Source organism: Tauraco erythrolophus, chromosome 4 (genome assembly GCF_009769465.1).
Source record: "Tauraco erythrolophus isolate bTauEry1 chromosome 4, bTauEry1.pri, whole genome shotgun sequence".
NCBI classification, from domain to species: domain Eukaryota; kingdom Metazoa; phylum Chordata; class Aves; order Musophagiformes; family Musophagidae; genus Tauraco; species Tauraco erythrolophus.
Genome location: NC_141468.1, coordinates 70,484 through 97,704, shown reverse-complemented (window position 1 = coordinate 97,704; position 27,221 = coordinate 70,484). Strand labels below are relative to the sequence as shown.

Genomic DNA, 27,221 nt, shown 5'->3' with positions numbered 1-27,221 from the left:
GCACTCGGGCGCCGCTGCGGGCGGTTCTGCGGGAAACCCCTGTCGTTAACAAACCACCCTCGACCGCGGGTCCCGGGGCCAGGCGCGGGTCCCGGGAGGCCGCCCGCAGCGGGCACGGCGGCCCGGCCGGCGGCGGCGAAGCGCCGATCCGCCCAGCGCGGCCCGCGGCGGACTGCAGTGCCCGGCATGCCCCGCGGCAGTGAGGTCACGTGGCCGCCGCGCGGGTCATGTGGTCGGTAGGCGGCGCCGCTCGTCCCGTGCCGGGGCCGCGGGCGCGGAGCGGAGCGGAACGGAACCGAACCGAACCGAACCGAACGGGACCGAACGGAACGGAACTGAACGGAACAGAACCGAACTGAACGGAACGAAACCGAACGGGACGGAACGGAACCGAACCGAACCGAGAGCGCTGCACCCTCGCACCGAGCGCGCGGAGCGGCGGCCGCGGAGCCTCCCCGGGCGGCAGCGCCATGGGGCCGCGGGGCCGCAGCCTGCTCTGGGCGCTGGTGCTGTTGGCCTTCCGCGGAGCGGCCGGCGCCCGCCCCAGCTTCATCCTGCTGCTGGCGGACGACTTGGGCTTCGGGGACCCGGGCGCCTACGGACACCCTTCGTCCGCCACGCCCAACCTGGACCGGATGGCCTCCCGAGGGCTGCGGTTCACCGACTTCTACAGCAGCTCCCCGGTGTGCAGCCCGTCCCGGTACGTCCCCTGCGGCTCCCGCCCCGCCGGCTGGCGGCCGCTGCAGGGCGCGGGGTGGGCACGGAGGGAGCGTCGGGACCCCTGCCGCCCCGCCGGGGAGCGGCAGTGCTGGGAGCAGCGGGCGGCCGGTAAACCTGCCGTGTCCCGGGAGGCCCGAAGGTCCGGCGGCCCCGTGAGGGGACCGGCCGAGTGTCCCCGCCGCCGGGAGGTGGCAGTGGCAGCCGGGGGGCCGGAGGAACGGGGCTCCCGCTGCGGAGGTCGGGCACCGTGAGTGCGCCGTGCCCGCCGTGACGCCTCTCCTCTCTCCGCCGCCCCTGCAGGGCAGCGCTGCTGACGGGCCGGTTCCAGATGCGCTCCGGGGTGTACCCCGGTGTGTTCTACCCGGGCTCGCGGGGGGGCCTGCCGCTGGCCGAGGTCACCATTGCGGAGGTGCTGAAGGCTGAGGGCTACGCGACAGCCATGGTTGGCAAGTGGCACCTTGGCCTGGGGATTAATGGCTCCTTCCTGCCCATCCACCAGGGCTTTGACCACTTCCTGGGAGTGCCCTACTCCCACGACCAGGTGAGAGGCCCGTCAAGCCCCGAAGGGTGCCCCAGGGCTGGGGGGAGTCCCGAAAGATGGAGCTTGGTGAGAGACATGGGGCGGGCTAGCGCTTGCCCGGGCGGATGGGTGTGGGTGGGGTAAGCCCGTCTCTGAGGCGCTCGTGTGAGCGGGCAGCTCTGCAGAACGTGGGTGGCAGTTGTGCGTGACGACATATGCCCTTTGTCAAGGGAGGGAAGGTCAGCTTCTGGGCTACAAAGAAACATCTGGATTGCTGCCAGGAGAAAATTGTATTGGTGCAGCATAATCCTTGGACAGTTCTAGGGTGGGCACAGACTCCTGGGTTTCTGGGAGTGACTGCCCACAGGGTGCCTGTAAGAGCCGGTGGTGGTCTGCTGTGAGACTCTTTGCTCCCCTCACTGTCCTGCAACACAGGCAAAAGACAAAGTGTTATTTGTTCTCTCCAGGGCCCCTGCCAGAATCTCACCTGCTTCCCACCTGACATCAAGTGCTTCGGGACTTGTGACCAAGGTGTAGTGCCGGTCCCGCTGCTCTGGAACCAGAGCATCGTGCAGCAGCCAGTCTCCTTCCCTGATCTGGTGCCACTCTACAACAAATTCTCCCGGGACTTCATCGCTGACTGTGCCCGACGAGGCCTCCCCTTCCTGCTCTACTATGCCTCCCACGTAGGAGAAGGGGACGGCTGCTCTGGGCCCAAGGGTGGGGGGGGCCCCCGACCCCACAGCCTTTGTCCTGTGGGGAGAGCAGGGAAGCATCTTGGTTCCTGCAGTCCCAGGACTGTGCTGAGCAGTCAGTACCTGCCTCTGGATAACCTGGGGTTGCTGTTTCCACGCCCAGGTCTTGTGGGAGCATCGTTCTGATAATGTTCTGGGGCTGTTTCTTCCTGGAGCTTTGCTCGCTTCTCTGGGCCAGGAGTCCACCTGGGAAAACTTCCCACTCTGGGGCTCCATGTCATTGCTTGGGGCTCAGCTCCTTTATGCCATTTCTGAGAGATGTTTCTGAAGCTTGGGGACAAGCCTTCTCCCATCTCATGGGTATTGTCACGTGTCTCCATGTGCTAGCAGGGGTGCTCGCTGTCCCTTCTCCCATCTCATGGGTATTGTCACGTGTCTCCATGTGCTAGCAGGGGTGCTCGCTGTCCCCGGGTGAAGTGGGAACCAGGTGCAGCTCTGGGGAGTTTGCGTAGCAGCCTTCTCTGCCCTTTCTCCAGCATACGCACTACCCGCAGTTTGCCAGCCAGGAGTACGCAGGGCAGTCACGGCGTGGGCCGTTTGGTGATGCGCTCCTAGAGTTTGATGGTGCCGTGGGACAGCTGCTGCAGGCACTGCAGGAAAATGGTCTTGCAAACACCACCTTGGTGTTTTTCACCTCTGACAACGGGTGAGTGGGGGGACTTTGTCATTGATAAGATTCTCCTGCCACAGTATGAGGGAACTGGAATGAGGCTTTGGTTGGCCTGGGCAAAAGGGGTGTGGGGTGGCATTGCTGGATGAGACCCCAGTGACCTGAAGTGAGGCAAGAGGTGGACGCTGCTCTGGAGAAGACCCAGTACATGATCCCTTCCTTGTTTGTGTGACTCAGCTGTGCCCCTCCTCGTGGGCAGAAACCTTACAGGGTTCGGACCAGGAGTGTGCAGCAGCCCAAATATGCCCCAATTCCCTTTGTGTGTGGGTGGCATTGGTGTCTGGTGCCCTGCTTAGGTGTCTCACACACCTTGGCTTCTTCACCGGCCCCCAGGCTTCTTCCTGGCCTTCCCGTCTGGCACACCTTGGCTTCTTCCTGGCTCACAAGGCTGAGAAAGATAGCAGTGTCCCTTGCTGGCACCATGTTCCTCTTGTCATGGCACTGTTTGCAGCATCAGGGAAGGGGTAACATGAACCTGTGAAACTGATGATAGGTGGTTCTTCTCTCTGACAGCCCCTCCACCCTGCGGATGGCACGTGGAGGTAGCTCTGGCCATCTGAAGTGTGGGAAGGGCACAACATACGAAGGTGGCATGCGGGAACCAGCAGTGGCTTATTGGCCGGGCCATATCACTCCAGGTGAGACCTGGCACTGCTTGTGCCTTTCATGTGCTGGTGCCGGCCAAGGCAGGGGTGTCATGGCAGCTTGGCTGCCCTGGAACAAGCAGAGGGTGGGAGAGAAGTGAGGATGGTGGGGATGGGAGAGGGATCAGGTGCTTGAACCTTTCCTTGTGCCTTGCTGTGGTGGGTGACAGGAGTGACGCATGAGCTGGCAAGCACCTTGGACATCCTGCCAACCCTGGCTACCCTGGCTGGAGCAGCTCTTCCCAAAGTTGCCCTGGATGGCTATGACCTGAGTCCAGTGTTGTTTGGGTCAGGGAAGGTGAGTCCTGCGGGCTAGTTCGAGTGGCATTGTGCATGAAGGCTGGATGTGGGGCTGGAGCTGTGTGCCTGATGAGTAGAACCAGCTGGGGATCAGGGGTGATCCATGGGCTGGTACCTTCTGTCTGGCCTGGGTCATGCCATGGAGTTCTTGGGCTTCCCCAGGCTGCTCAGCTCCAACACCTGCAGCATGTTGCCAAGCCAGACCTCTGGACAGAGCCCCAGTAACTTTGAGTAGGGAGCAAAGAGGATGCTGCTGCTCATCAGCTTCCCCCCTCTCTGGCCGTGTTCTGGTGCAGTATTTGGGTTCCTGTGTGACTCCCTGCCTGGTCCTGTTCAAGGACCAGCTGCATGGCTGCACAGGTGAGCTTAGCTCTGCTGCTTCCCACAGAGTCCCCGCCAGACGATGTTCTTCTACCCGCCGTCACCCGACCCCCTGCACGGCCCCTTCGCCGTCAGGCTTGGGAAGTACAAGGCCCACTACTTCACACAAGGTTAGTGCTGTCTCCTCTCCTCTGCACGGACAGCGTTGTGAGCTCCTGTAGGGTTTTGCTGTCCAAAGCTCAAAGAGAAGAAACTGAGCTACACCTGGGCATTCCTTTTCCAGGTTCCTTTCACAGTGATACCACCCCAGACCAGGCGTGCCACGGGCTGACCCCACTCACCTCTCACGTGCCCCCACTGCTCTTCGACCTGGAGTCAGACCCAGCCGAGAACTATGATCTGCTGCAGAGCGGCGCAGGGCCGGAGGTTCTGCAAGTCCTGAAGGAGATCAAACTGCAGAAAGTGCTTTTTGAACAGCGCATGGAGTTTGGGGAAAGCCAGATGAGCAAGGGCAGGGATCCCGCTCTGCAGCCCTGCTGCGTACCAAACTGCACTCCTAAGCCTTCCTGCTGCCGCTGCTCCTAGCCTCTTGCTGCTCCGTCCCCTTCAGTTGCTCCACACCGGAACCTTATCCCAAACCCACCCGACCCCCCAGTCCCCCGACTAACCCAGTTCAGCCTTAGAGCTGCTCTCAGCTGTGGCTCAGTGACACCTCAGACTGACGGGGTGCTGGGGTGGCACTGTGGGCTGGGGAGATCACCAGCCCTGCTGGGAGTGCCGCTCAGCGGACCCTGTGCTCCCGGCTGGTTGGTCAAGCCGAGGCCTCTCGACAGAAATGCGGACTTTTTCAGGGAGGGACCATGGCAGCATCACCTCCAGAGCCAGAACAGCTCCTTTCAAGCCATGATCAAGATGAAGCTGCTCCAACACTACAGGCATGGAGTCATTTTATCACTGCCTCAACCCCCTTTCAAAGGCCAACACCAACACAATCGGGCAGGTTTAGCTCCTGCCTATTTCCACTCCAGAAGGTGGTGGAATTTACTTGGATGCAGGAGCTCCTGTAGGTCCCAAGGAGAAAAAAGGCTTGAGCAGTAGGATGAACGGGGTCCAGGACAGGCTGCAGGGTACCATGACCACTTCCTTCTGGGGCAATGCCTGCCAATCCAAAGGCAGGCTCAGTCTCAAAGGCCTGCTTTGTCCTGCCCACTCTCCCCTGAATGCACACAAAGGCTGAAGTGGACTTAGTTCTTGTGGGCAGCAGGTCAAGGGAGGGGATTCTGCTCCTCTGCTCTGCTCTCAGGAGACCCTCCCCTGCAGTGCCACATTCACCTCTGGGGCCCCCAACACAAGAAGGACATGGAGCTGTTGGATCGGGTCCAGAGGAGGCCACGAAGATGATCCGAGGGCTGGAGCACCTCTGCTATGGAGACAGGCTGGGAGAGTTGGGGCTGTTCAGCCTGGAGAAGAGAAGGCTCCGGGGAGACCTTCCAGTACCTAAAGGGGCTACAAGAAAGCTGGAGAGGGGCTTTGGACATGGGCATGGAGTGAGAGGACACGTGGCAATGGCTTTAAACTGAGAGAGGGGAAATTTCGATGAGATCTAAGGAAGAAATTTTTTACACTGAGGGTGGTGAGGCACTGGCACAGGTTGCCCAGAGAAGTTGTGGCTGCCCCATCCCTGGAAGCGTTCAAGGCCAGGTTGGATGAGGCTTTGAGCAGCCTGGTGTAGTGGAGGGTGTCCCTGCCCATGGCAGGGGAGTTGGAACTGGATGATCTTTGAGGTCCCTTCCAACCCAAACCATTTCATGATTCTATGAAATAAAGTTGCCACTTTTCACAGCTAACCATGCTTTCGTTCAATTCCATCTCCTGCCCAAGGCAAGGACTTCCATGCCTGGCACCTGCAGAATGAGGCTGAAGCCAGGGAGGGCACTCAAAAGGGCTGAAACTGCCTAGTCAGAGAGGTGAGGGTGAGGTTGCAGTGGAAGAAGGGAACACAGGTCATAGGGGGCTAGAGGTCTTGGGGACAGCAGCTGGAAACATGAAGTGCCTTAGGCCAGTGACAGCTGGGATCCCTTGTGTGTGCATGTACAGTGTACCAGCAGACTTGAAACCAGACTATCTCCTGACCCAGGAGATGCAGGCCTGGAAAGCCCCAAGGTTTGCACCAATGACTAGGTAAGGAGCTTGATGTCCAGCCCCAGATATTACATGGACTTAATTTCCATACTGTTATTTGAGGAATCTATGAACATGCTGTGCTTATGAATCTGGGGCATGAAGGTGTGTTTATGTTTCACTAGTAAACGTCCAGTCCTGATCATCTGGAAAAGCAGAAAAGGACTGGCCTGTGCTCAGGGTTATGTACAAGGCAGCTCTGTATCCACGGGTGCTGGTCAAGGCAGTGCTCTGCGTCTCTGTTTCGCTGTTCACGTGTATGTGTAAGTCCGTGTATGTGTTTGTGTATCTGCCTCTCCGGAATGCAGCCTCATTGCGCAGACGCACGTGGGAACAGCAGCAGCCACATCCATCGGGATGGGACAGGACAAGCCTCCTGGCTTTGAGAGTCCACCTGATTCAGCTCTAGCGGACCTGAGAGGAGAAACCCCCCCGTGTTCAGAAGTCTACTGGATCTGGGGAAGGAAACCCGCAGAAGCTCTGCAGCAGAGGTCACAGCGGTGGACGGAGAGACAGTGCTGGCTATAGGCTGTGAAAGCAACGGGGGGGCTGGCAGTTGGACTTGCACGGCGTAGTAACTAGGAGTGCCTTATAACAAAAGTGCAGGAAGGACGCAAGCTCAAAGCTTTGTAAAAAAAAAAATCTTTATAGTGTTTGTTTTCTCCAGTAGGTACCATTAAAGCATCTGGGAAGGACCCTTCCCTGCAGGTCCAAGAGTGGCTTAGGTCTCCTGGCAGACTTTGCCTTGAAGAAGCACACAGTAAGTAGCAGCCATGTGGATACTCTCACCCTTTCCTTGACCGTGATGTGCAGTGCCTGGGGCCGAGTCAAGGAAGGTCATGCCGACACAGTATCCCACAAGAAGGGGAGAGGCCCTGCTGCCCATCACCAGAGCTCTCAGGGCGTGAGAAAAATCACTTTCTTCTGTGAAGGCCAGTTCTAACTAGCCCCAGAAATCTAGAGCAATGGGAAAAAACAGACTCAGGGTCTGGGGCTTAGGCAGATGGGGGCTTCTTTTCAGGGCAGCTATCTTCTTTGTCCGACAAATTCTCACTCTTCTGCAGGTTGAAGCTCTGGAAAGGAGCAGGACAAGGATCTTCTGAGAAGCATGACAGCAACAGCTACACTCTGCTGTGGTTCTTTCAAATTCAGTCTAGGGCAGCGTGGGCTCTTTAGAGGGTCACCACCTCACCCCTTCCAACCTAGACATGAGCAGTGCGCAAACCTCATGGTGTCACCAGCATAAGGCAAATCTTTCCCATACCTGCAAAGCTTCACTCTGCTCCAGGCTCTGCTTTCCCCGAGGTAAAAAAGAGCAGAGCTGCTAATTGCTTAAGAAGAGTGCAGTAGAAGAGTCTTCCTTACCTCCAGTTCTCGCATGACCTCGTCCATGAAATCTCCTGAATTCTGTTTGTAAGCAACTGCCAGTTTGATAGCATCATTGAAGAGCTGACGAGAGGGAGAATGCTTGTCACTGAAAGTACGGGGCACTGGGTTTTTGTAACGTATGGAAACTGTTCCCACACCCCAAGAAAAAAAACCACCACCTCTGCAACTACCTATCACTACCAGGACCTCACAAGTAGCCAAACAGATGTTCTCGCCCATTTTCTGCTCTCTGTGCCTACAGCAGCCTCCGTGTCCTTGGACTGTATAGGGGTCTCATAGATGCTGAACCAAATAGCTATGTTTTACCTTCACTACATTGGTGCCATCAGCAGCAGACACAAAGTAAAAGGGCAAACTGAATTTCCGAGCAAAGTTGAAGCTTTTCTGGGTCACCTTCATATCCGCTGGGGGCAAAAAAACAAGTGGTCAGTAAGACATCACCGTAGGCAGAATGCCAACATATGCAGGAGTAGTGGAACAGATGGAGACCAGAGCCCCATTTAGCTGTCAAGGCCCCCTCACTGTAGTACAAGGCGAGGAGAGTCCTCCCCAAAGGCTACAGGGTTTTAAAAGCAACAGCATCAGCAAACCGTTGACAAGAAGACACAGGAAGAAAAGAGTTCTTGTTGGACTAAATTATTGATGGATTCTGATGTGCTATCAATGAATAATGCTTCGCCACTTAGAACACATCAGTTCCCTTGCTGTGCAGCAACTATAAATGTTTTCCAGGCACATGCCTGTAATTTTTGCTGGGTGTCCACATGACCCGGACACCATTGCTAGTACTAGTCATGTCTCTCCCTCCAGTCTGGCCTTTTTAACCAGAAGTCCCCACAGCCCTTATGCCATGAATCAGTGGATTCAAGGCTGGCTTGACACATCCTATAGGAAAGGCTTTCATTAGGTAAGATCAATCATGCCCTAAACCACATCACTGAACCAAATGACATTCTGTGGACTGCAGCAGGAACCCAGACACCTTATTCAGGTGGACACACCTATTCATAGCTGTGATGATTTCTGCCAGGAATGCCAGCAAGGAAGCCCATGTCTGACATCATACTTGACAGAGAATCACAGAAGATTGCAGTCCTAAGGGTATGTGTTCTCTCATTGCTGCTGAGCAGAAAGCTGATGTGTTACGCGCTCTCACAGGGTGCAGGAGACACATCACAACCCAAATGATGGCAACAATGAGTGCCTCGCTGGCATTCCCACGAGGAGAGAATCATCCAGTTATCTGCAGAGGAAGGTGAACAATTTTGCCAGCAGGTATATTTAGACACTTTAGCACAGGGGAGTCCCAGGGAAACCTGCAGGCTGAATTAGCAATGGAAAGGCAGTTACTGACTGTTAACAGGGGAGGCCATATAATAGGTTATGCTCCTTTTCCAGAAAGACATCCTGCAATTTTTCACTAGGTACTGCTCCAATCAGCTTTTGGGTTCCTGCTGGATGAAATAGGCAGCGTGGTAAGGACTGAATTGGAAGGACATCACTTGAACAAACTTCAAATGGATCAAATTTGTACTTTTAATGGTAGTAAAACAAGGAGAAGCCTGTAAGACATCACGCAAGGTCAGTAGAGGACCCAACTATTTGTTTGGTAAAATACAGCCCGGAGGGACTAATACTCAAGAACTCATCTGGACCCAACAAATGATGTTCTTTCTCAGCCAGGTCAGAACAGAATTGCATCACAATCCTGAGAGGCTGAAAGAAAATATACTCACCATCAATTTTGTTGGCCACCACAATGCAAGGGATCTCTGGGCGGAATTCTCTCAGTTCCTTGTACCAGCTGTTTAAGTTCTTGTAGGTGACTTTCCGCTGCACATCAAACACCTGCCAAAAAAGAACCAGCTATCCCGGGGCCAGCAGCAGGACAGCTCCTGATCAACCCACTGCACAAAACACAAGTACAGAATCCAGAATTTTCCCAAAGGAAACGAGCCTTTGTTAGAAAGGATGAAAGAGAAAAGGGAGAACATCCAGCAAGCCTTGAAACATGCAGCCAGCCCACTTCTCTGCACGATGCAGGAAACAGTCCCTCCTTTTCCTTTACATTCTTGTTTTGCACTACGACAAGCACTTTATCACCCGTGACAGTGAACAAGCACTGGGAGAGATCTGTTCTGCTAAGCAGGGTCAGATGTGAGGCGTCTCTCTTTTAACCATTAAAATATCAATGAAGTGGACAGATGCTCATAAGTGATGAGAACTAGTGGGAAGTTAGAGCAACAGTATCAACCAAGACACCTGAGGGGGTTAGGAGTCAGGAAACAAGACTGATTCAAGCTAATAAATGGGGAGCACAAAGTACAGGAAAATAGAAAGGGCAGAAGACCAGAGAAGAATGTCTTATGTAGCACCCCTGCAGAACATGTCAGAACAGTTTTGTACTACATAATCCAATAGTCACATCACAGAGCAAGAAGGAATGCCCTCTCCCTCACACCACCTCTGACAGGACTGCTTCTAAATACGGACAGGCAGTTGCAGGTACCTCCTTATGGAAGCACAGTGACAAAAGTAAGGAAGCTTAGAAGACAGCAAAGCCTGGGAATATAGTAAGAGTGCTATCAGGAAAGACAGAAGAGAGCTAAACACACCCAACTACACTGGTTTTATCTGGTGAGAGAAGAAAGAACACTATAGGAAAGCTTTTTAAACCACTGGAAGAGACAAGAAATGTAAGGCGCCCTAATCATAACAAGTAACATCCAGGCCAAGTGTCAACCGGCACTGCCAAAATTCCATCCGATCACAGCTGAGGCACTGCCCTTACCATGATACAAGCATGAGCCTTATGGTAATAGGATGCATGCATGCTCTGGAACCTCTCCTGTCCAGCTGTGTCCCAGAAGTCTGTAAGACACAAAAAACAAGCTCAGAATGACACAACTTTCCAAGTTCGGTTTTCCTCACAACTTAAGCTCAGGACACAAAGCCCAGTCCAAGTATTCAGGGTCACAAATTAGGTTTCACCTCACTAACTGAAACATTCCAGGGCTAAGAGATTAGGCAAAACTAGGACTTTTTCTTCACTAGGCTTAGCTATGAGTTGTGCTGACACTGAACGTTGCTGTAAATATATTAGCAAAAGAGAAGACATTAGTAGATGTGACCTATAAAGGGCAGTAAGACAAAGCTAGTCAGAAGTGCAAAGAGTGATAACAACATATGGGAGTTTGTCACTAGAGATGACAACAGGAAACAAAATCTAAATGTCTTGAAACGGGTTGATTTCTGACACAGTGATAAACAGCCAGGTGCCTGCCATGGGAAATGTTCCATCTCCTCTCGCAGGCAGCCTGGCTCTGCTCTTTCCAGACGTGCGACTTGCTCTAAAATTATGAAGGGTAAGTAAGCTAGCCTGAGACAGGTCCCAATTCATTAAGTACCTCGTAGACTAGGTGTCATGAAGAATACCTGAACAGTCATCAACATCTTAATGCCTTTTTCTGTTTGTGCATCTCAGAGAGAGATCTCCCTCCCTCCTCTTCCTGGATTTATAGGCTAATATTTGTGTCTTATTTGTGTATAAATTTACACAGCTTCAGCTGAGACCCACTAGATGTAGTTACACTCTGTCAGCTGGGCTGAAGCCAAATATGCCACTTTCCTTAGTGCTGACTTTGCATTGAAATTAGTTTCTGACTGGATACCGTATCAGACTTGCAGGACGGCAACTTCTTAAACCGCCCAAAATATGGACGAGTACTCATGAGACCACATTTGCATTCATTTCGAGTAGTTTTGCTTAGCTTCTAAATTGCCTGCTCCTTTTAATGTGCCATTGCAGAATCCTCACTTACAAGGAACAAAAAGGTGCCGGTGACCACGACCTACCAAATGTCCCTAAATTAACTTCCTAAACAACGTAGCAGCTGTCATGAGAGAACTTGCCATGGCTTATTGAAAAACACTGCTGCTTTTGTTACTAAATCTTCCAGATCTTGCCTGTCATACCCCACGTCACTCCAGAACATAGAAATTTATCAACCTTAAAATCCTTGGGAAAAACAAGATTCACAGAGTACAGAAATGCGCCACATTTTAATGCAATCCTAACTCTACTGCACAGAGTTTGGCAATGGCCACTGAGAACAGCTCAGCAGAGTGAAAATTAAACTAGCAAAGGAAGTGGTAATTCTGCACATTTTAAAGCCTTCAGATCAAACTACCTGCCTTTACAAACCACACTTCAATACAGGTCTTCTCTGCAAGGTAGCCTGGGCGATCAGCGTTATGTTCACAAAAGGTGAAGGCAGAAGACACTGCGAACTCTTGTGTAACATAGGCCAGATGAATGACTTCTTAAACTAGAGCAAGTTACTTAATAAAGTACAAAATCCATGTTAAAAATAAGACCCTGACATATGAATGCACATTTTTGCAAGTTGCCTTAATAGTAATTTCACTTACTGGTTAAAAAAAAAAAAAACAACAAAACTCACCTTATCTTTTATTTGAGTTTACCTAAAATCAATTAGAGGCTGTTAAATATTTCTCGCTATGCTGAAGCCTCCTTTTTTACCAAGTTCCTGTTCTCTGATGTTTTACCTTCTCCCTGAGGAGAAGGGTTAGGGGGAGCGACAGAGTGGCTTGGTGGCCATCTGGTGGTCAGCCAAGGTCAACCCACCACAAACCACCATTTTTCAATACTTTTACTGAATCACAGAAATAAGAATTAGACACAGTCTTGCTGTAGTGGCTTCAAAAAGGAGTCTCAGTGTAATGTTTCAAATTTGGGATAGCTATAAAATAACTCAAATTAATATTCTGCTTTTTGATCCAAAGATCACCTTAGCTGTTTGGAATACAGCCCTCTTTTGAATCATAGAATTGTCTGTCTGGTTGGAAGAGACCTTGAAGATCATTAAGTTCAACCATTCACCCTGCACTGTCAGGGTCCCTAAACCATGTTGCTCAACACCAAATCCACACGGTTTTTAAACACCTCCAGAGATGGGGACTCCACCACCTCCCTGGGCAGCCTGTTCCAATACTTCACAACCCTCTCTGGAAAAATTTTTCCTGATATCTGACCTAAATTTCCCCTGGCGCAACTTGAGGCCATTCCCTCTCGTCCGGTCATTCATAACATGGGAGAAGAGACCGACCCCCATCTCCCTACAACTTCCTTTCAGGTAACTGTAGAGAGCGATAAGGTCCCCCCTGAGCCTCCTCTTCTCCAGTCTGACCAGTCCCAGCTCCCTCAGCCGCTCCTCATAGGACAAGTTCTCCAAACCCTTCACTAGTTTTGTTGCCCTTCTCTGAAGCCGCTCCAGCACCTCAATGTCCTTCTTGAAGGGAGGGGCCCAAAACTAAGTTCATACTAATCTAAGGACTGTTCTTCATCTTTCTTGCCTCCCAGGATGGTTTCTAATTCTCCCTATGAACTTATACGGAACCATATCATAAACCATCCCAGTTTACCTGCATTAGTTTATTACCGAAACCATTGTTACTTACCAGGTTAGGAACAATGCAACAGGTCAAATAGGTGGGTGATGCTTCACTATATTACAGATTAGTTGTTTAAGAATTGCAGCATTTCCTCACTCAAAGTGACGATGTACACTGGTAAGACTCTGATGAAGAACCATCTCTATCTTTGTAAAATGTATTTCAAACATAAGCCAACTGAACAGAATTCAGAAGAACCATAAAGAACAACAAGAGATCTAGAATACAAGTTCTATGAGAAAAGGCAGAATAAAGTGAGACTTTTTATCCAAAAAGAGAGAAGAAATAGAATCACAGAATAGTTTGGGTTGGAAGGGACCTTTAAAGATCATCTAGTCCACTCCCTGGCCATGGGCAGGGACATCTTTCCCTAAAAAGATGCTCAAAGCCTCATCCAACCTGGCCTTGAACACTTCTAGGGATGAGGCATCTACAGCTTCTCTGGGCAACCTGTGCCAGTGGTTCCCGAGTGTCACCAACCCCAGCACAAAATTTCATTTCTTCCTATGTCCAATAGAAGCCCACTCTCTTTCAGCTTAAAACTGTTGCCTCTTGCCCTGTCATTACCAGCCCTGGTAAAAAGTTTTTCTCCATTTTTCTTATAGGCCCCCTTTAAGTACTGAAATGCTGCAATAAGGTCTCCCTGGAGCCTTCTGTTCTCCAGGATGAACAAGCCCAACTCTCTCAGCCTGTCTCCATAGCAGAGGTGCTTCAGCCCTCTGATAATTTTCATGAACCTGCTCTAACAGGTCCATGAGACACAGAGACGTGGACATACTGGAGAGAGTCCAAGAAAGAGGCACAAAGATGATTAAGGGACTGGAGCATCCCATATAAAGAAAGGCTGAGCGGGCTGGGACTCGTTAGCGCAGTGAAGAGAGGGCTCAGGGGGTAATTCATCAATGAGTACAAATACCTGAGGGAAGAGCGTAAAGAAGATGGAGTGAGGCTCTTTCCAGTGGTGCCCAGTGACAGGACCAGAGGCAACGGGCACAAACTGAAGCACAGGAGGTTCCCTCTAAACATCGGGAAACGCTTTTTCCCCTGTGAGGGTGACTGACCACGGGCACAGGCTGCCCAGAGAGGTTGTGGAAGCTCCCTCCTTGGAGATACTGAGAAGCCATCTGGACATCGTACTAGGCAACTGGCTCTGGGTGGCTGTGCTTGCACAGGGGGAATGGACAGAATGGCCTCCAGAGGTCCCTTCCAATCACAACCATCCCGTGATTCGGGGATCCCTTCATTCCCCCATTTCCCTGCCTACACACCACTGTTTGGCATCCCCTTGCCCACCGCAAGGAACTCCCCTGCCATGTTTTTGGGTCCGTTTACCGCTGCACATGCCAGCAGCACCGTCGCCGTTCCCCTCTCCGCACGTGGCCGGCACCACCCCGTCCCCAGGGCCCCCGGAGCACCGGCGCGGGCTGCCCACTTACCCACGGAGACCGTCCGCCCGTCCACCCGAGCGCGGTGCTTGTAGAGCGTCAGGGCGAAGGTGGAGAGCTGCTGGGGGCGGCTGCGCTCGCGTTAAGGGCCCGACGGAGGAGCACGACCCCCCGCCCCGCCGAGACCGCCGGCGCCAGCCCGGCACCCGCTCCTGCGGCCGGGCCCGCCGCCGTTCCCCGGGCCGTTCCCCGGGCCGGGCCGCTCGCTGCCCGCTCGCCCCGGCCGCGCCCCGCGCCGCGCTCCGCCGGGGCCGCTCGGGGAAGGCGGGCGGGATCCGAGCGGGCGCGGGCAGCGCACAAGGATACAAGCCGTCGAGCAGGAACCTCTCCAGCAGCCTGCGGAGAGAGCACCGCGCACCCGTTAGGCCGCGGCGCCGGCCGCCCCTCCCGCGGCACCGGCGGGCCGGCGGCGCGCCCGCGCCACACGCACTTGGACTTGCCCACGGCGCTGTCGCCCAGGCAGATGATCTTCACGGTCTCCTCGGCGCCGGCCGCAGCCTCGCCCCGGGCCCGCTCCGCCGCCGCCGCGGCCGCCATGGCCCCGCCGCCGCGTCCCCGCTGCTACGCGACACGGCGGCCGCGCCCGCCCCGCGCGGCGCGTCACGCGCGCGACACGCCGCCGCGCGGGCCCCTTCCGGCGCGGCGCGGGCTATGGCGGCGGCGGCGGCGCGCTGCGGGCGGCCGCTGCAGCTGACGCTGGCGCTGCTGAAGCCGGACGCCGTGGCCCACCCGCTGGTGCTGGAGGTGAGGGCCGGGCGGGCCGGGCCGCCCCGCCGCCGTCACCCGGTCTGTCGGCCCGGCCCGGCCCGGGGCGGCCTGCCGGTGCGCGCCGCCCGCCCAGCCGCTGCGCCTCTGCCCGCAGGCCGTGCACGAAACCATCCTCAGCAACCGCTTCCTCATCGTGCGCGCCAAGAAGCTGCGCTGCGGACGGGAGGAGAGCCGCCGCTTCTACCGGGAGCACGCGGGTAGGCGGGCCGGGCCGCCCGGGCGGGGGGGGCGCCGCTGCTGCCGGCAGCACGCGGGTCGGCGCTGCGGCCGCCGGCCGGGGCCGGGGCCGGCGGGGCCGGGGCCGGCGGGGCCGGGCTGCGTGACTCGGGCTGTCTCTCTCCCGCAGGGCGGTTCTTCTACCAGCGGCTGGTGGAGTTCATGGCCAGGTACGTGCCGCGCCCGCAGCGGGGCCGTGCCCGGTGCCGGCGGGAAGCGCTGGGCTCCAGGGGCGGACCCTTGTCTGACCTGAGCGAGCCCTCCGTGTCTGGAGGGGTCCGCCTTGGCGTGCGATCCGGCTCCGCGAGCCGGTGCCCGTGGGGTGCCGAGGGGGAAGGCTCTGGCGTGGGGGCGGAGAAGTGTCCGAACCAGCTTTGCTGTGACAGCAGTAGCGCTTGGGGGGTGGCAGCCCGAAGGTCGTGGGTACCAGCGCTTAGGAGGAGGTCATTCACCCAAAGGCTTTGCTCCTGAGCCACAGCCTCAGTGTCTAGTGTCATGGTAGGTCTGCATCCCCTCCCAGGAAGCACCGCGTGGCAGCCAGACTTCCCCGCCTCGTTGCGCTTGCTGTAATTGTGAGAATGGAGGAGCTGTGCTCTTTTGTAACCTTAACTACTTCTGTTCTTCCCTGGTCCTTTTCTCAGTGGCCCTATGTGGGCTTATATCTTGGCCCATGAGAACGCTGTGCCCCTCTGGAGATCCCTGATGGGACCCACCAAAGTATTCCGAGCCCGAAACAGCGTCCCGGACTCCATCCGAGGAGCTTATGGCCTCACTGACACCAGGAATACCACCCATGGCTCAGGTAGGCCTGTCGTTTTTGGCTGGAGCTCAGGAAGGAGTGAATGATGGTGTTTTGTTTGCCTTTGCTCGCTTTCCATTCTGGAAGTCAAAGTTAATGATTTGCTCGGTTCTGCAGACTCCACTTCCACCTGTCCTTGTGCGACTGGGCCCGGTGCTTTTCTTCTCGGCGTCTGCCCTTCCTTTTGGAACATAGCACATGTTTGCGGGGCCAAAGTGGCATCTCTCATCATCTTTTCCTCTGTTTTCTAACAGATTCACCAGCATCAGCCAGCAGAGAAATTGCCTTTTTCTTCCCAGAGTTCAATGAGGAGCTCTGGTATCAGCAGGAAGAGCCACGTCTGCGCTGTGGGCAGGTGTATTACAACGCAGAGGAGCGTGTCCACTGTGTGTTGGGGGATGAAGAAACAGAGTTGACCTGAATTTCCCAGGGGTATGGTTTGCTGAGCTGGACGTAGCTGCTAGGCACGCTGTTTGGGTCAGCCTCGTAACGGGACATGGAGCCGTGCCGTGTTTTAAGGAGTGTAGGGGAGGAAACGACCTAGTGCACATTATGTTGTGCTGCCTGGGATTATGTTATTCATGCAGCATACAGGTGCTAGGTCATTTTAGGAAAAACTTCTCAAGTAGCAGTAATCCAACTTGATGTAGAGATCTAGCTGTGCAGTTCACTGGTCCCTCACGTGTTTATTTGGATATGAGCGGAACAGGTGAGTTCAACAAAGGGCTAGGTGGAAGGGGAGATGCTCGTGCCAGATAGGATATAATTGGTTTTGCTGATAGTAGGCCTCAGATTCTTAATATTTGCTCTGTTCCCACAGTCCCTTAAGGAGAAAAGAGGGTGAAGAAAAATGCAGCAGTAAGCAGGGAAATAGAAACTCTCCTGTCCTTGCTTTCCTGGATCCAATCTGAGAAACAAGGTTGTTCTCAGCTTTGTATCGTGTATCGTTTTGTATCACCTCCTCCAAGCTCAGGAGCAGTGCATCCCAGCAAAGAGGAAGTCAGGCAAAAGCACCAGGAGACCTGCATGGACAAACAAGGAGCTTCTGGACCAACTCAAACACAAAAAGGAAGCCTACAGAGGGTGGAAGCAAGGACAGGTAGCCTGGGAAGAATACCAAGAAATTGTCCGAGCAACCAGAGATCAGGTTAGGAAAGCCGAAGCCCTGATAGAGTTAAATCTGGCCAGGGACATCAAGGGCAACAAGAAACACTTTTGTAGGTGTGTCAGTGATAAAAGGACTAGGGAAAATGTGGAGGTTGACATTTGACATAAGGAAGAAATGTTTTGTGCTGAGGGTGGTGAGGCACTGGAACAGGTTGCCCAGAGAAGCTGTGGATATCTCATCCCTGGAAGCGTTCAAGGTCAGGTTGGACAGGGCTTTGAGCAACCTGTCTAGTGAAAGATGTCTCTGTGCATGGCAGGGAGGTTGGACTACATGATCTTTAGAGGTCCCTTCCAACCCAAACTATTCTGTGACTCAGTGAAATGACATTCCAGCTCTGACTTTCGTCCTGCATAGAGATAGCTGGGCTAGCTCCAAGCCTGGCATCCCGGTACACTGCAGCAGGCATACTTGCTGCAGGAATTCTCACCTGCTGACAGGACTTGGACTTGCCACTGGCAGAGGAGTATGCGAGGACAGAGACTGAAAAAGTGCAGTCAGCACAGAACTGCTTGCAGATCGTCCTTCCATCTGTTTTTCTCAGCAGAAAGTTTTCCAGCTCTTGAGCCTGCGATCACGAGTTATGTCAGAGTGCCACCCATGTAAATTGCAGTGCAGCATCACCAAGTATCTGTTGTGTCTTTACGTGAAACGTTGCATGTGGAGGCTCAGGTCCAGTGGTGATTTGCTCTAACAGAACCTCTTAGAAGTGTATAAATAAGAATTTCTAGTCATTGCCACCTTACACCATGGTTAGTTTCTGTTTCTTATAGGAAACCTTTTATTTGAAAAAAAAATTCCTAATATCTTAGGATTTTTACCCTAGGCAAAGGGATCCCTTTTTCATTTCTGCAGTTAGAAGGGAATGAACCCATTCTGCAACTTCTGTTCAAAATTAATGAAGCTGTTGTATTCCTGTCTTAGAGGAATGATGTTTGTAAGTCGACACATGGAAGGAAAACTGAATTCTGTCAACTTCATTTCATTTTTATTTGACAGTTTTCATATGCCCTTGTGGGCTCCGGTCCCTCCATAAGATGCACTTCTACTACATGGCGTGTTTTCATTAAGAGTCAGGAGTGGTGAAAAGGCATGTTAGGAATGATAGAGGAGAGGACTGTGAACACACTGCAGAGACTCACACATATCGCAGCACCTCTTGACTCTCTCACTGTGGCAAAAATTGGACATCTGTTTTCACCCCAGCCTTCTGATACCTGCCATCATCTCACTCTAACATGTAATAACTTGGTTTCTTAGCTATTTGCTCTGGATTTCATAATTTTTATGTTATTTTACTGACAGATGTGAAGAATGTGTGGACTGGTGAGATACCTGTTCCTTCACAGAAGACACATGGATATGTCCAATCCACCACTTGGTGCAATTCTGGCAGTTTAAATGATGGTTGACACTGTAGAAAGGCTCACTGAGGGCATGGTTGTTGCCCTCACCACATAAGTCCATGCTTTGTTCATACCTTGGAACTTTCAGTACTGAGATGGATTGAATATCTTTGGCATGCTGTCTTCTGTGAACAGTATTACTTCTATTTCGCCTGTGATTTTATTCTATGGCTTCTTTCTCAGGAACCTCTGTCTTTACTAGGTCCTTGTCTTTACAATGTGAAAACAATAGGCTTGGTATAAGACCAAAGCTGTGAATTCTTTGGCAACTTCTAAGTTCCTTCTATTTAGCCCTGTAAGTAAGATTGCATCTGTATAAGACAGTCAAGTGGTTCATGTAATTAGATCTAAAGAGACAAATCTTGTCTTTATTGTAGTCAGCATTTTACTTCTCCACAGTCCTGGAAAGAGCTGGACACCAGCTACTGAAAAAAGGATAGATGAAATGCAGAAAGGGAAATACTAAATAGCAACAGAACCCCTGAAGTGGGTATGGTCTGAATTATGGCTGTGCTGGGAGGAAGGAGAGGACTGACCTGCTGCTCACGTACCCACATGCCCCCTGTGTGTCCTCTGCAGCTGTGCTCTACTGCAGCAACACTCTGGAGTCCTCGCCCGTGATATACAAGCTCCACCACATCTGCCGCGTGCACCCGAGTCCCACAATTGTAGAAAGCTGGAGGTTGGAAAGGACCTCTAGAGATTGTCTAGTCCAAAATCCCCACCTCAAATCAGGGTCCCCCTAGACTGGTTGCTCAGGACTTTGTTTTATCACCCTTGCAGTAAAACAAACAAACAAACAAAAAAAAACCCACCACATTTTTTATGCTGAAGTGAAATTTGTAGTATTTCAGTTTGTGCCTGTTGGCTCTTGTCTGTTCACTGGATACCACTTCTTTCCTTTCCTGCCTTGCATCAGGTATTTACACACATTGGTAAACCCTTCTGAGCCGCCTCTTCTCAAGGCTAAACAGTCCCAGCTCTCGGCCTCTTCTTACATGTTAGATGCTTAAATCTCTTAATCATGTTCATGCTGGACTCCAGTTTTGCCCAGGCTTTCTTGTACTGGGAAGCCTGAAACTGGTCACAGTACTCTAGATGTGGTCTCACCAGTGCCTAGTAGAGGGGAAAAGGTCTCCCTCAATCTGCTGGTAATGCTCTTGCTTGGCTGCCTTTGCCACAAAGGCATGGCTGGCTCATGGTCAGCTCGTTGCTCATCGGGACACCCAGGTAGTTCTTTGCAAAGGTGCTTTGGCCTCCCAGTTGAGTATTGGCACATGGAATTATTCCTGCTCAGGTGCAGGACTTTGCATTTCTCTTTACTAAACTTCATGAAGTTCCCATTGGCCCATTTCTCCCTGAAGGGACTGCAGCCCAGGGAGGAACTGTGCCAGAGCAGGGACACCTGAGGAACTGCAGCCTGTGGAGGACCTACACTGGAGCAGATACTACCCTGAGGGGGCTGCAGCCCATGGGTGTGCCGCGACTGAGCAGAGGAAACAAGAAGGAAAGAGCAAATGAAAGCACAACACATTGACTCCAACCTCCTGCGCTGCCAGTCGCCTCACCAAAGGGGTTGGAAGGAACTGAGCGCATCAGTCCGGGACGGCAAGGGGAGCTGAGGCTACGAAGCAGGGAGAAAAGGTGTTGAACTGAAGCTGAGCCTGGGAAAGAGGAGGAAAAGTGTTTCCTTAAGTTGTTTAATTATTTGTCATCTTGGCTTATCCTCAGTGTCTGAATCAGTAATTAAAAGTTTAAGTTAATTTGCAATAAATTAAGTGAAATTCCTCGAGCTGAGATTGTTTTGCCCATGATAGCAGGGATTAAGGTCCAGGCCTGAGCTGAAATGGAGCTCTTGGGCCGGTGGGCGTGTTAGTGCCCTCAGCCCCTCACACTTTCTGCTTTTCTGCCTCCTCGTGGGATTCTGAACTCCATCGTGTGGTCACTGCACCTAAGGCCACCCTCAGCCCTCATGTGCCTGACCAGTTCTTTCTTGTGAGTACCATGTCCAGCAGAGTGTTTCCCCATATCCGGAGACCTCCCGGATTGCTTGCACCCTGCTTGGCAACAGAAGTGATGCATACCTGCAAAGTAGCCTTGAGAATGCCGGATGTTGGAAGCAGGCTCCAGGGATGCTCAGGCTGTCTCAGGCTTGGAACCAGCCTCCCGAGGGACCGTGAGTCTGAGCGGTTCCAGCCTCACCAGTTGGGCAAATTGCCCCCAAACCACCAGTGACTCTTGATTGATGAGAGAAAGCACAAAATGACTAGGGCAGGTGGGTCTGCACCATCTTTGCACCACGCTATGTACTGCTCTAAACAGGTCAAGAGACCAGTGCTGGTGTCTCTGTCGAGTTCTGGCTCTCAAATCAGCAACACTGTCCCTGTGAAACCTTCCTCAAGGGCTCATGCTGTGCTCCCTCTGTGCTCAAGGCATGCTGTGTCCTGACCTCCAGTATTGCCACGCTTGCTAAATTCCTCTAATAGTAAATCAAGTTCATATCTAGAACTGTAAAACACACATTTCTATGAAAAACTTCGGGCCAGCTTCATATTGTGAGCTTCAGTCGGACACAGCTGGATCTAGACAATGTGCTTTTGCTGCAGCACCTGTCGAGGTGCCCACTCCAGATGAGTAGCTGTCATCTGGCTCACGTCAGCCATGGAGTGGGTCTTGCACTAAATAGGACCTATAGCTCCATATGCACGCACCCCACAGATGGGTCAGGAACCTGTAGCTCCCAGGAAAAGCCAGGGATGACAATCTGCCCTTCATACCTATAACAAGCTGTCATACCTGTCTGACATGGCATTGTGCTGTTGGATACTTACGTGGTCTGGATGCAGTGCCTCAGAGTAGAGCAGGAATTTGGGCAAGAAGGCGTAATTGGTGTTACAAATGGCTGTGGAACTTCAGCTTTGTATTTCCTGTTGCAATAACTTACGTTTCCCATAAAGTTTACTGTCATTCGGGTATTTCATATTGACTGCTAAAGCACTGTTAAATTATTTACCTTTTTCTCCTTTTAATACTTCAACAACTTTGTATTATTTGTCTAGAGTGTGAACATTTCAAAGATGGGAAGTCTGTACAGACCAAAGACATTTTCTCCATTTCTCGTTCTGCTGCTTCTACATTATGATGCAATGGATTACAGCAGCTGTGAACAGTTTCTAAGTTATTGCACAAAAGACTGCCTCAAACTTTGAATAGCCCACTTTTTGTCTTGTTTACAAATCTCACAAAAACATGTCAGATGAGGAAGCGAAGTGCTCCAGGCTTTTAGTAATTGGCACTGAAACCCCAGTGGCATTTTCTCTGTGGAGAGAAGCCTGTAGGGAATGGGTACCAAGCAGGCAAACTGGAAACAAGAAAACTTCTCTCTCAAACTTCAGCCTTCTATTTAAAGCATCTTGTTTCAAGTGCACTAATTGGCCCCTGGGGCAGACTTGATGCCCAAGCCTGGGCAAGTGTCCTGGTTTAACCCCAGCGGGCAGCTGAGCATCGCACAGCTGCACTCCGCCCCGGCGGGATGGGGAGAGAATCGGAAGAGTGAAAGAGAAAACTCGTGGGCTGAGATAAAGGCAGTTTAACAGGTAAAGCAAAAGCCACGCGCAAGCAAAGCAAAACCTGAGGCTGGTGCCAGGACCACACGTTCCGTTTCGCGGACTGGGTATATGTGTTAGACCTGCCCCAAAACCCCACAATGCAGGCGCTCTGCAGCATTCTGTACATGACCCAGCAGCCAGCAGCTCCAACAGGCCACCTGTCATTCCCAGGGTTTTGGTCAAACAGCACGGCCTCAGCATTGAGCTTGCACTGGGGCTGTGCGGCAGGGTTTTGGTATGGGCAGAGGGGCTACAGGGGTGGCTGTAGCCATTCCCTGGCTCCAAGTCAGACCTGCTTCTGGCCAAGGCTGAGCCAATCAGCCATGCTGGTAGGACCTCTGTGAAAATATATTTAGGAAGGGGAAAAAAAAAGCCAAACCAACCTGTGGCGGAACCTGCAGAGGCGACAGGAGTGGGATGTGAGAGAAACAACTCTGCAGACACCAAGGGCAGTGGGGAGGGAGGGGGAGGAGGTGCCAGAGCTGATTGTCCTGCAGCCCATGGTGAGATGGCAGGTGGCCTCCCTGCAGCCCGTGAGAGACACAGTGGAGCAGAGACCCACCTGTGGGTTGTGGAGGACCCCACACGGGAGCAGGTGGCTGCTCCCAAAGAAGGCCACAACTCCATGGGAAGCTCTTGCTGGAGCAGTCTGTTCCTGAAGGACTGCACCCCGACTCATGCCGGAGCACTTTGTGAAGAGCTCCAGCCCCTGGGGAGGACTCACGTCAGAGAAGTTCACGGAAGACTGTCTCTCATGGGAGGGACCTCATGCTGGAGCAGGGGAGGACTGTGATGAGTCCTCCCTCTGGGGAGGAAGGAGCGATAGAAACAACATGCAATGAAATTACCACAACCCCCATTCCCCATCCCCCTGCACTGCTGCAGGTAAAAGGCAGATAAATCAGGAGAAAAGTTGAGCCTGAGAAGAAAGGAGGGGTGAGGGGAAAGCTGTTTTTAAGGTTTGGTTTTGGTTTTCATTATCCTACTCTGATATGATTGGCAACAAATTAAATTGATTTTTTTCCTCGAGTTGAGTCTGTTTTGCCCACGACCACAACTGGTGAGTGACCCCTCCCTGTCCTTGTCTCGACCCACGAGCCCTTCGCTATATGGTCTCCTCCGCGTCTCACCAGGCGGGAGGAGCGAGCGGCTGCATGGTGCTTAATGGCCGGCTGGGCCCCAACTACAGCGGAGCTGTGAGCTGCCATTGCTCAGATCCTCACCAGAAACACTCGCTTTGCTTGACAGCCATGCAAAAATCAAAATGCCTTTGTAGTGAGTGGTGCGGCTGTGGACATGCTGACCGCGGCTGGCTGGCGACGCGGGGCAGCCTCAGCTTAACCCCTTAGAAGGGCTCTGCACGGGCGCCAGAGCAATCCCGCTGTTGGCCAAGTCTGCAGGCAGCTACACGAGGGGCAGCAGCGTCCAACGCCGTGGCAGAAGCCAGGAGCAGCCAGACACCAGGGTGAGGGTGTGCACAGGGAGGGCACTGGCACAGGCTGCACGTGCAGGTGCACGCCAGCAGCCACAGCAGCGTTCCTGCAGCTGTGCCACAGAGGGGCACGTTGGCTGGAAGGGGCCAAAACATGCTCATCCATAGCTCAGTTACCAAGAGATATCCAACAAAATCCAGTCTGTTCCCAAAGAAACCTACTCGAGCGTCAAAAATGGGCCTATGAGGCAAACAGCTTGTTGGGAGCAGTTTGCCAGTTCTTAGTGCATAACACACACCAGTTTCATTCTTCAGGGAAAATAATGTTTCTACAACTCGTGTTGGGATGGCCTGTTGCCCCTGCCCAAACAGGCTGCAAGCCTCTCAGCCAGCTCTACTTGCTATACACCCTTCATGATTGTGAAAAATGAATGACACACACCTAGTTCAGCGTCTCACTAGGACACATAAGAGAGTCTGCCACAGTGAGAGTTCTGAAGAGTCCCCTGGAAAGGAATATCAGGAAATAAAGGGTGAAAAAATATTGGGAAAGTTATTTCAGAGGAAAAAAACCCAACCAAACAAAACAAAAAACCCAAATAAAAAAAATCAACCAACCAAAAACCCAAACCAAAAACCTCAAGAAAATTTACATTATAGGGGACATTTTCTAACCTGAATCACAATATGTCTTTCCCATGATTGACAGACACAGACTGTTTCTCAGTAACAAACGCTGAGCAGGGATGCTGTACCACCTTCCAGGTAGCACAGTCAAGTGGAGGATGGTCCAGAACCAAGCTGTGAGCGGGACCCTCTGCGCCCCTGCTCGTGGCAGCTGGCACTGCACTGGGGTGTGCTGCTGCAGCTCCGCATATGCTGCACTACTCCGTGCATCCAGGACTTACTCCTCTTGTGATGACACTCGCACATCACAAAGGAACAACCAGCTCCTACAACGGCATGTTGAGCATCTAGCCTGGAATATACCAGTTCAAGGGAGGGCTTCAGTTTGCATCGGATTATTACTGAAAACTGCTTTAAGCAATAAAACTAAAAAATTTCCTCGTGTCCTGCTTCCCACCTGCTCAACCTTCTCCCCACATCTGGGATGGAGGAGGGCTAGAGCAGAACCGGGGCCCGTCTCCCTGTGCAAGGAACCGAGCCTGCGGCACACACGGGAGATGTGCCGTCACAGAATAACGGGACGCAGTTTTCGGCCAGCACAGCAGCAGTTTATTGCTCCAGCTACAGGGAGGGCACAGGGAACAGCCCAGACGGGCACTTCCAGGGTTCACACACCTGCCGCTGATGCAGCTCGATCTGTTCTCCCAAACGCGTCAGAGAAGCAGGGACAGAAATGACAACAGCACTGTTCAGGGAAGGAGGCTCTGGCTTTAATCATTCACTCCTCGTTAATTAAACTGGGGAGACCTTTACCTGCAAATACTTCTTAACTAGTGAGTCCTGCAAAGGCCTGAGAGGCGTTAACTATTTCACTACCACACTGGGGAGGCCTGACTTCAGCACAGGGACTCGCACCACCCAAGGGCAGAGAGAACGGGCTGAGCCAAACCCTGGCTGGAGGAACCCACCTTGGCGCTGACCACAAAGCACTCCGGAGCCCTCAGGCTGCAGAGAAGCCGCGGGACCGCTCTGCCCACCCCACCTGCATGCCTACGCTTATGCTGTCGGAGCAGTTTACAAGAAAAATGAAGTGCTCTTAAAAATATTCTACTGCCTGTATCAAGCAGCACTTACTCTGATTAATTTGCTAGACTGAAGGGATTTCCCGATGCCTCTGATGGGCTGCCTGGACAAAGACCCAAGGCAGTTACTAACATACATTTGTTAAGTGAAGCCTTTTAGTATTTTCCTCTTGCTCCAAGACAGATTTTCCAGAATAATTTTTCTTAGAAAATAATCTAATTTTACACTTCCTTTTTCAAGGTTTACCCCAGAAATGACACATCTCCCATCATTGTTCTTGGCACACAGAGGAAAACCAAGTGAGTAATCTCCTACCTTAGCAAGATCATCCTACATTTTCACCAAGCCAGCACACACTTCTCTTATTTAATGGAACAGTTCACTACAGCGAAGCTTGCGTCTGCGTGCAGGAAAAGTCAGCACTCTTCACTGTGATGGTCAAACCTTCCCATGTCCCAGTCCTGAAACCTGCCCAGACAGGCCAGGTCATGCTTCTCTATCCTGTGCTGCAAACACGGGTCTTCCTGCAAGTGCAAACTCTCCTTGTGAACAAAGGCAAGTTTGGCCCTCACAGTGCTCTTTTCCTTGAGCCCTGGGTAGGATGAGAAGCAGGGCCACAGCAACTTAAAACCATCCCACAGCTCATGTCCCTTCTGCCTTGACTGGATTAGAGATGGTGTTTCTTTCTGTGAATTGCTCTGTTGGGAACAGGAATGGACAGACTTCTGCTAAGCTTGCTGGCTGACATGTGGGACAGCCTAGGTAGAAAAGATATATTACACTCGCACGCTCTTAAACCATCCCACCTTTCCCATCTTGCCAATCAAACCTGATCACCTTCTATGACAGGGTGACCCGGCTGGTTGACGAGGGAAGGGCTGTGGATGTAGTTTTCCTTGACCTCAGTAAAGCCTTTGATACAGTTTCTCATAGTGTTCTGGTTGAGAAACTGATAACTGCTGGCCTGGACAGGCACACCCTCCTTTGGGTTAAAAACTGGCTGGATGGCCGGGCCCAAAGAGTGGTGGTAAATGGGGCTAAATCCGGCTGGAGGCCGGTCACCAGTGGGGTTCCCCAGGGCTCAGTGCTGGGTCCGGTTCTGTTTAACATCTTTATCAATGACCTGGATGAGGGGATTGAATGTACCCTCAGTAAATTTGCGGACGACACCAAGCTGGGAGGCTGTGTCGATCTGCTCGAGGGTAGGGAGGCCCTTCAGAGGGATTTGAACAGGCTGGATCGTTGGGCTGAGGCCAATGGCATGAGCTTTAATAAGGCCAAGGGCAGAGTCCTTCACTTGGGGTATAAAAACCCCGAGCATCGCTACAGGCTCGGGGAAGAGTGGCTGGAGAGCTGCCTGGCGGAGAAGGACCTGGGGGTGTTGGTTGGCTACCGGCTTGATATGAGCCAGCAGTGTGCCCAGATGGCCAAAAAGGCCAATGGGATACTGGCGTGTATCAAGAATAGTGTGACCAGCAGGAGCAGGGAAGTGATCCTGCCCCTGTACTCGGCACTGGTGAGGCCGCCCCTGGAATATTGCGTCCAGTTTTGGGCCCCTCGCTTTAAGAGAGATATTGAGCTCCTGGAGCGAGTCCAAAGAAGGGCGACTAAACTGGTCAAGGGGCTGGAAAATAAAACTTATGAGGAGCGGCTGAGGGAGTTGGGGCTGTTTAGCCTGGAGAAGAGGAGGCTGAGGG

At 52.5% G+C, this 27,221-nt stretch overlaps 3 protein-coding genes across 3 annotated transcripts; 2 read left to right on the top strand and 1 right to left on the bottom strand.

Annotated features, from left to right (window-relative positions):
• Nucleotides 1–470: 470 nt before the first annotated feature.
• Nucleotides 471–5,339, top strand: ARSA (arylsulfatase A). Its single transcript, XM_086609875.1, has 8 exons — nt 471–700; nt 1,021–1,261; nt 1,708–1,926; nt 2,472–2,641; nt 3,179–3,303; nt 3,480–3,607; nt 3,998–4,100; nt 4,214–5,339. The coding sequence occupies exons 1-8, from the start codon at nt 471–473 to the stop codon at nt 4,513–4,515; spliced, it is 1,518 nt and encodes a 505-aa protein (XP_086466001.1). The 3' UTR covers nt 4,516–5,339.
• A 1,415-nt stretch (nt 5,340–6,754) lies between these two features.
• On the bottom strand, nt 6,755–14,957 carry LOC104378914 (rab-like protein 2A). Its single transcript, XM_086609840.1, has 8 exons — nt 14,851–14,957; nt 14,727–14,756; nt 14,412–14,491; nt 10,292–10,371; nt 9,237–9,348; nt 7,807–7,904; nt 7,477–7,560; nt 6,755–7,184 (listed from the first exon to the last, which is right to left on the bottom strand). Exons 1-8 carry the CDS (start codon nt 14,955–14,957, stop codon nt 7,107–7,109), a joined length of 669 nt encoding a protein of 222 aa, XP_086465966.1. The 3' UTR covers nt 6,755–7,106.
• A 114-nt stretch (nt 14,958–15,071) lies between these two features.
• On the top strand, nt 15,072–18,455 carry NME6 (NME/NM23 nucleoside diphosphate kinase 6). The gene is made up of 5 exons (XM_086609839.1): nt 15,072–15,164; nt 15,283–15,385; nt 15,535–15,574; nt 16,046–16,206; nt 16,458–18,455. Exons 1-5 carry the CDS (start codon nt 15,072–15,074, stop codon nt 16,622–16,624), a joined length of 564 nt encoding a protein of 187 aa, XP_086465965.1. The 3' UTR covers nt 16,625–18,455.
• The last annotated feature ends 8,766 nt before the right edge of the window (nt 18,456–27,221 follow it).

Coding starts and splice junctions, on each gene's coding strand:
- LOC104378914 (XM_086609840.1), bottom strand. CDS start 14,957: ATGGCGGCCGCGGCGGCGGCGGAGCGGGCCCGGGGCGAGGCTGCGGCC. Junction 14,757..14,850: donor AGCGCCGTGGGCAAGTCCAA/GTGCGTGTGGCG, acceptor CTCTCTCCGCAG/GCTGCTGGAGAGGTTCCTGC. Junction 7,905..9,236: donor GGTGGCCAACAAAATTGATG/GTGAGTATATTT, acceptor TTTTGCCCCCAG/CGGATATGAAGGTGACCCAG.
- NME6 (XM_086609839.1), top strand. CDS start 15,072: ATGGCGGCGGCGGCGGCGCGCTGCGGGCGGCCGCTGCAGCTGACGCTG. Junction 15,165..15,282: donor CCCACCCGCTGGTGCTGGAG/GTGAGGGCCGGG, acceptor CTCTGCCCGCAG/GCCGTGCACGAAACCATCCT. Junction 16,207..16,457: donor GAATACCACCCATGGCTCAG/GTAGGCCTGTCG, acceptor GTTTTCTAACAG/ATTCACCAGCATCAGCCAGC.
- ARSA (XM_086609875.1), top strand. CDS start 471: ATGGGGCCGCGGGGCCGCAGCCTGCTCTGGGCGCTGGTGCTGTTGGCC. Junction 1,262..1,707: donor TGCCCTACTCCCACGACCAG/GTGAGAGGCCCG, acceptor TGTTCTCTCCAG/GGCCCCTGCCAGAATCTCAC. Junction 3,304..3,479: donor GCCGGGCCATATCACTCCAG/GTGAGACCTGGC, acceptor GGTGGGTGACAG/GAGTGACGCATGAGCTGGCA.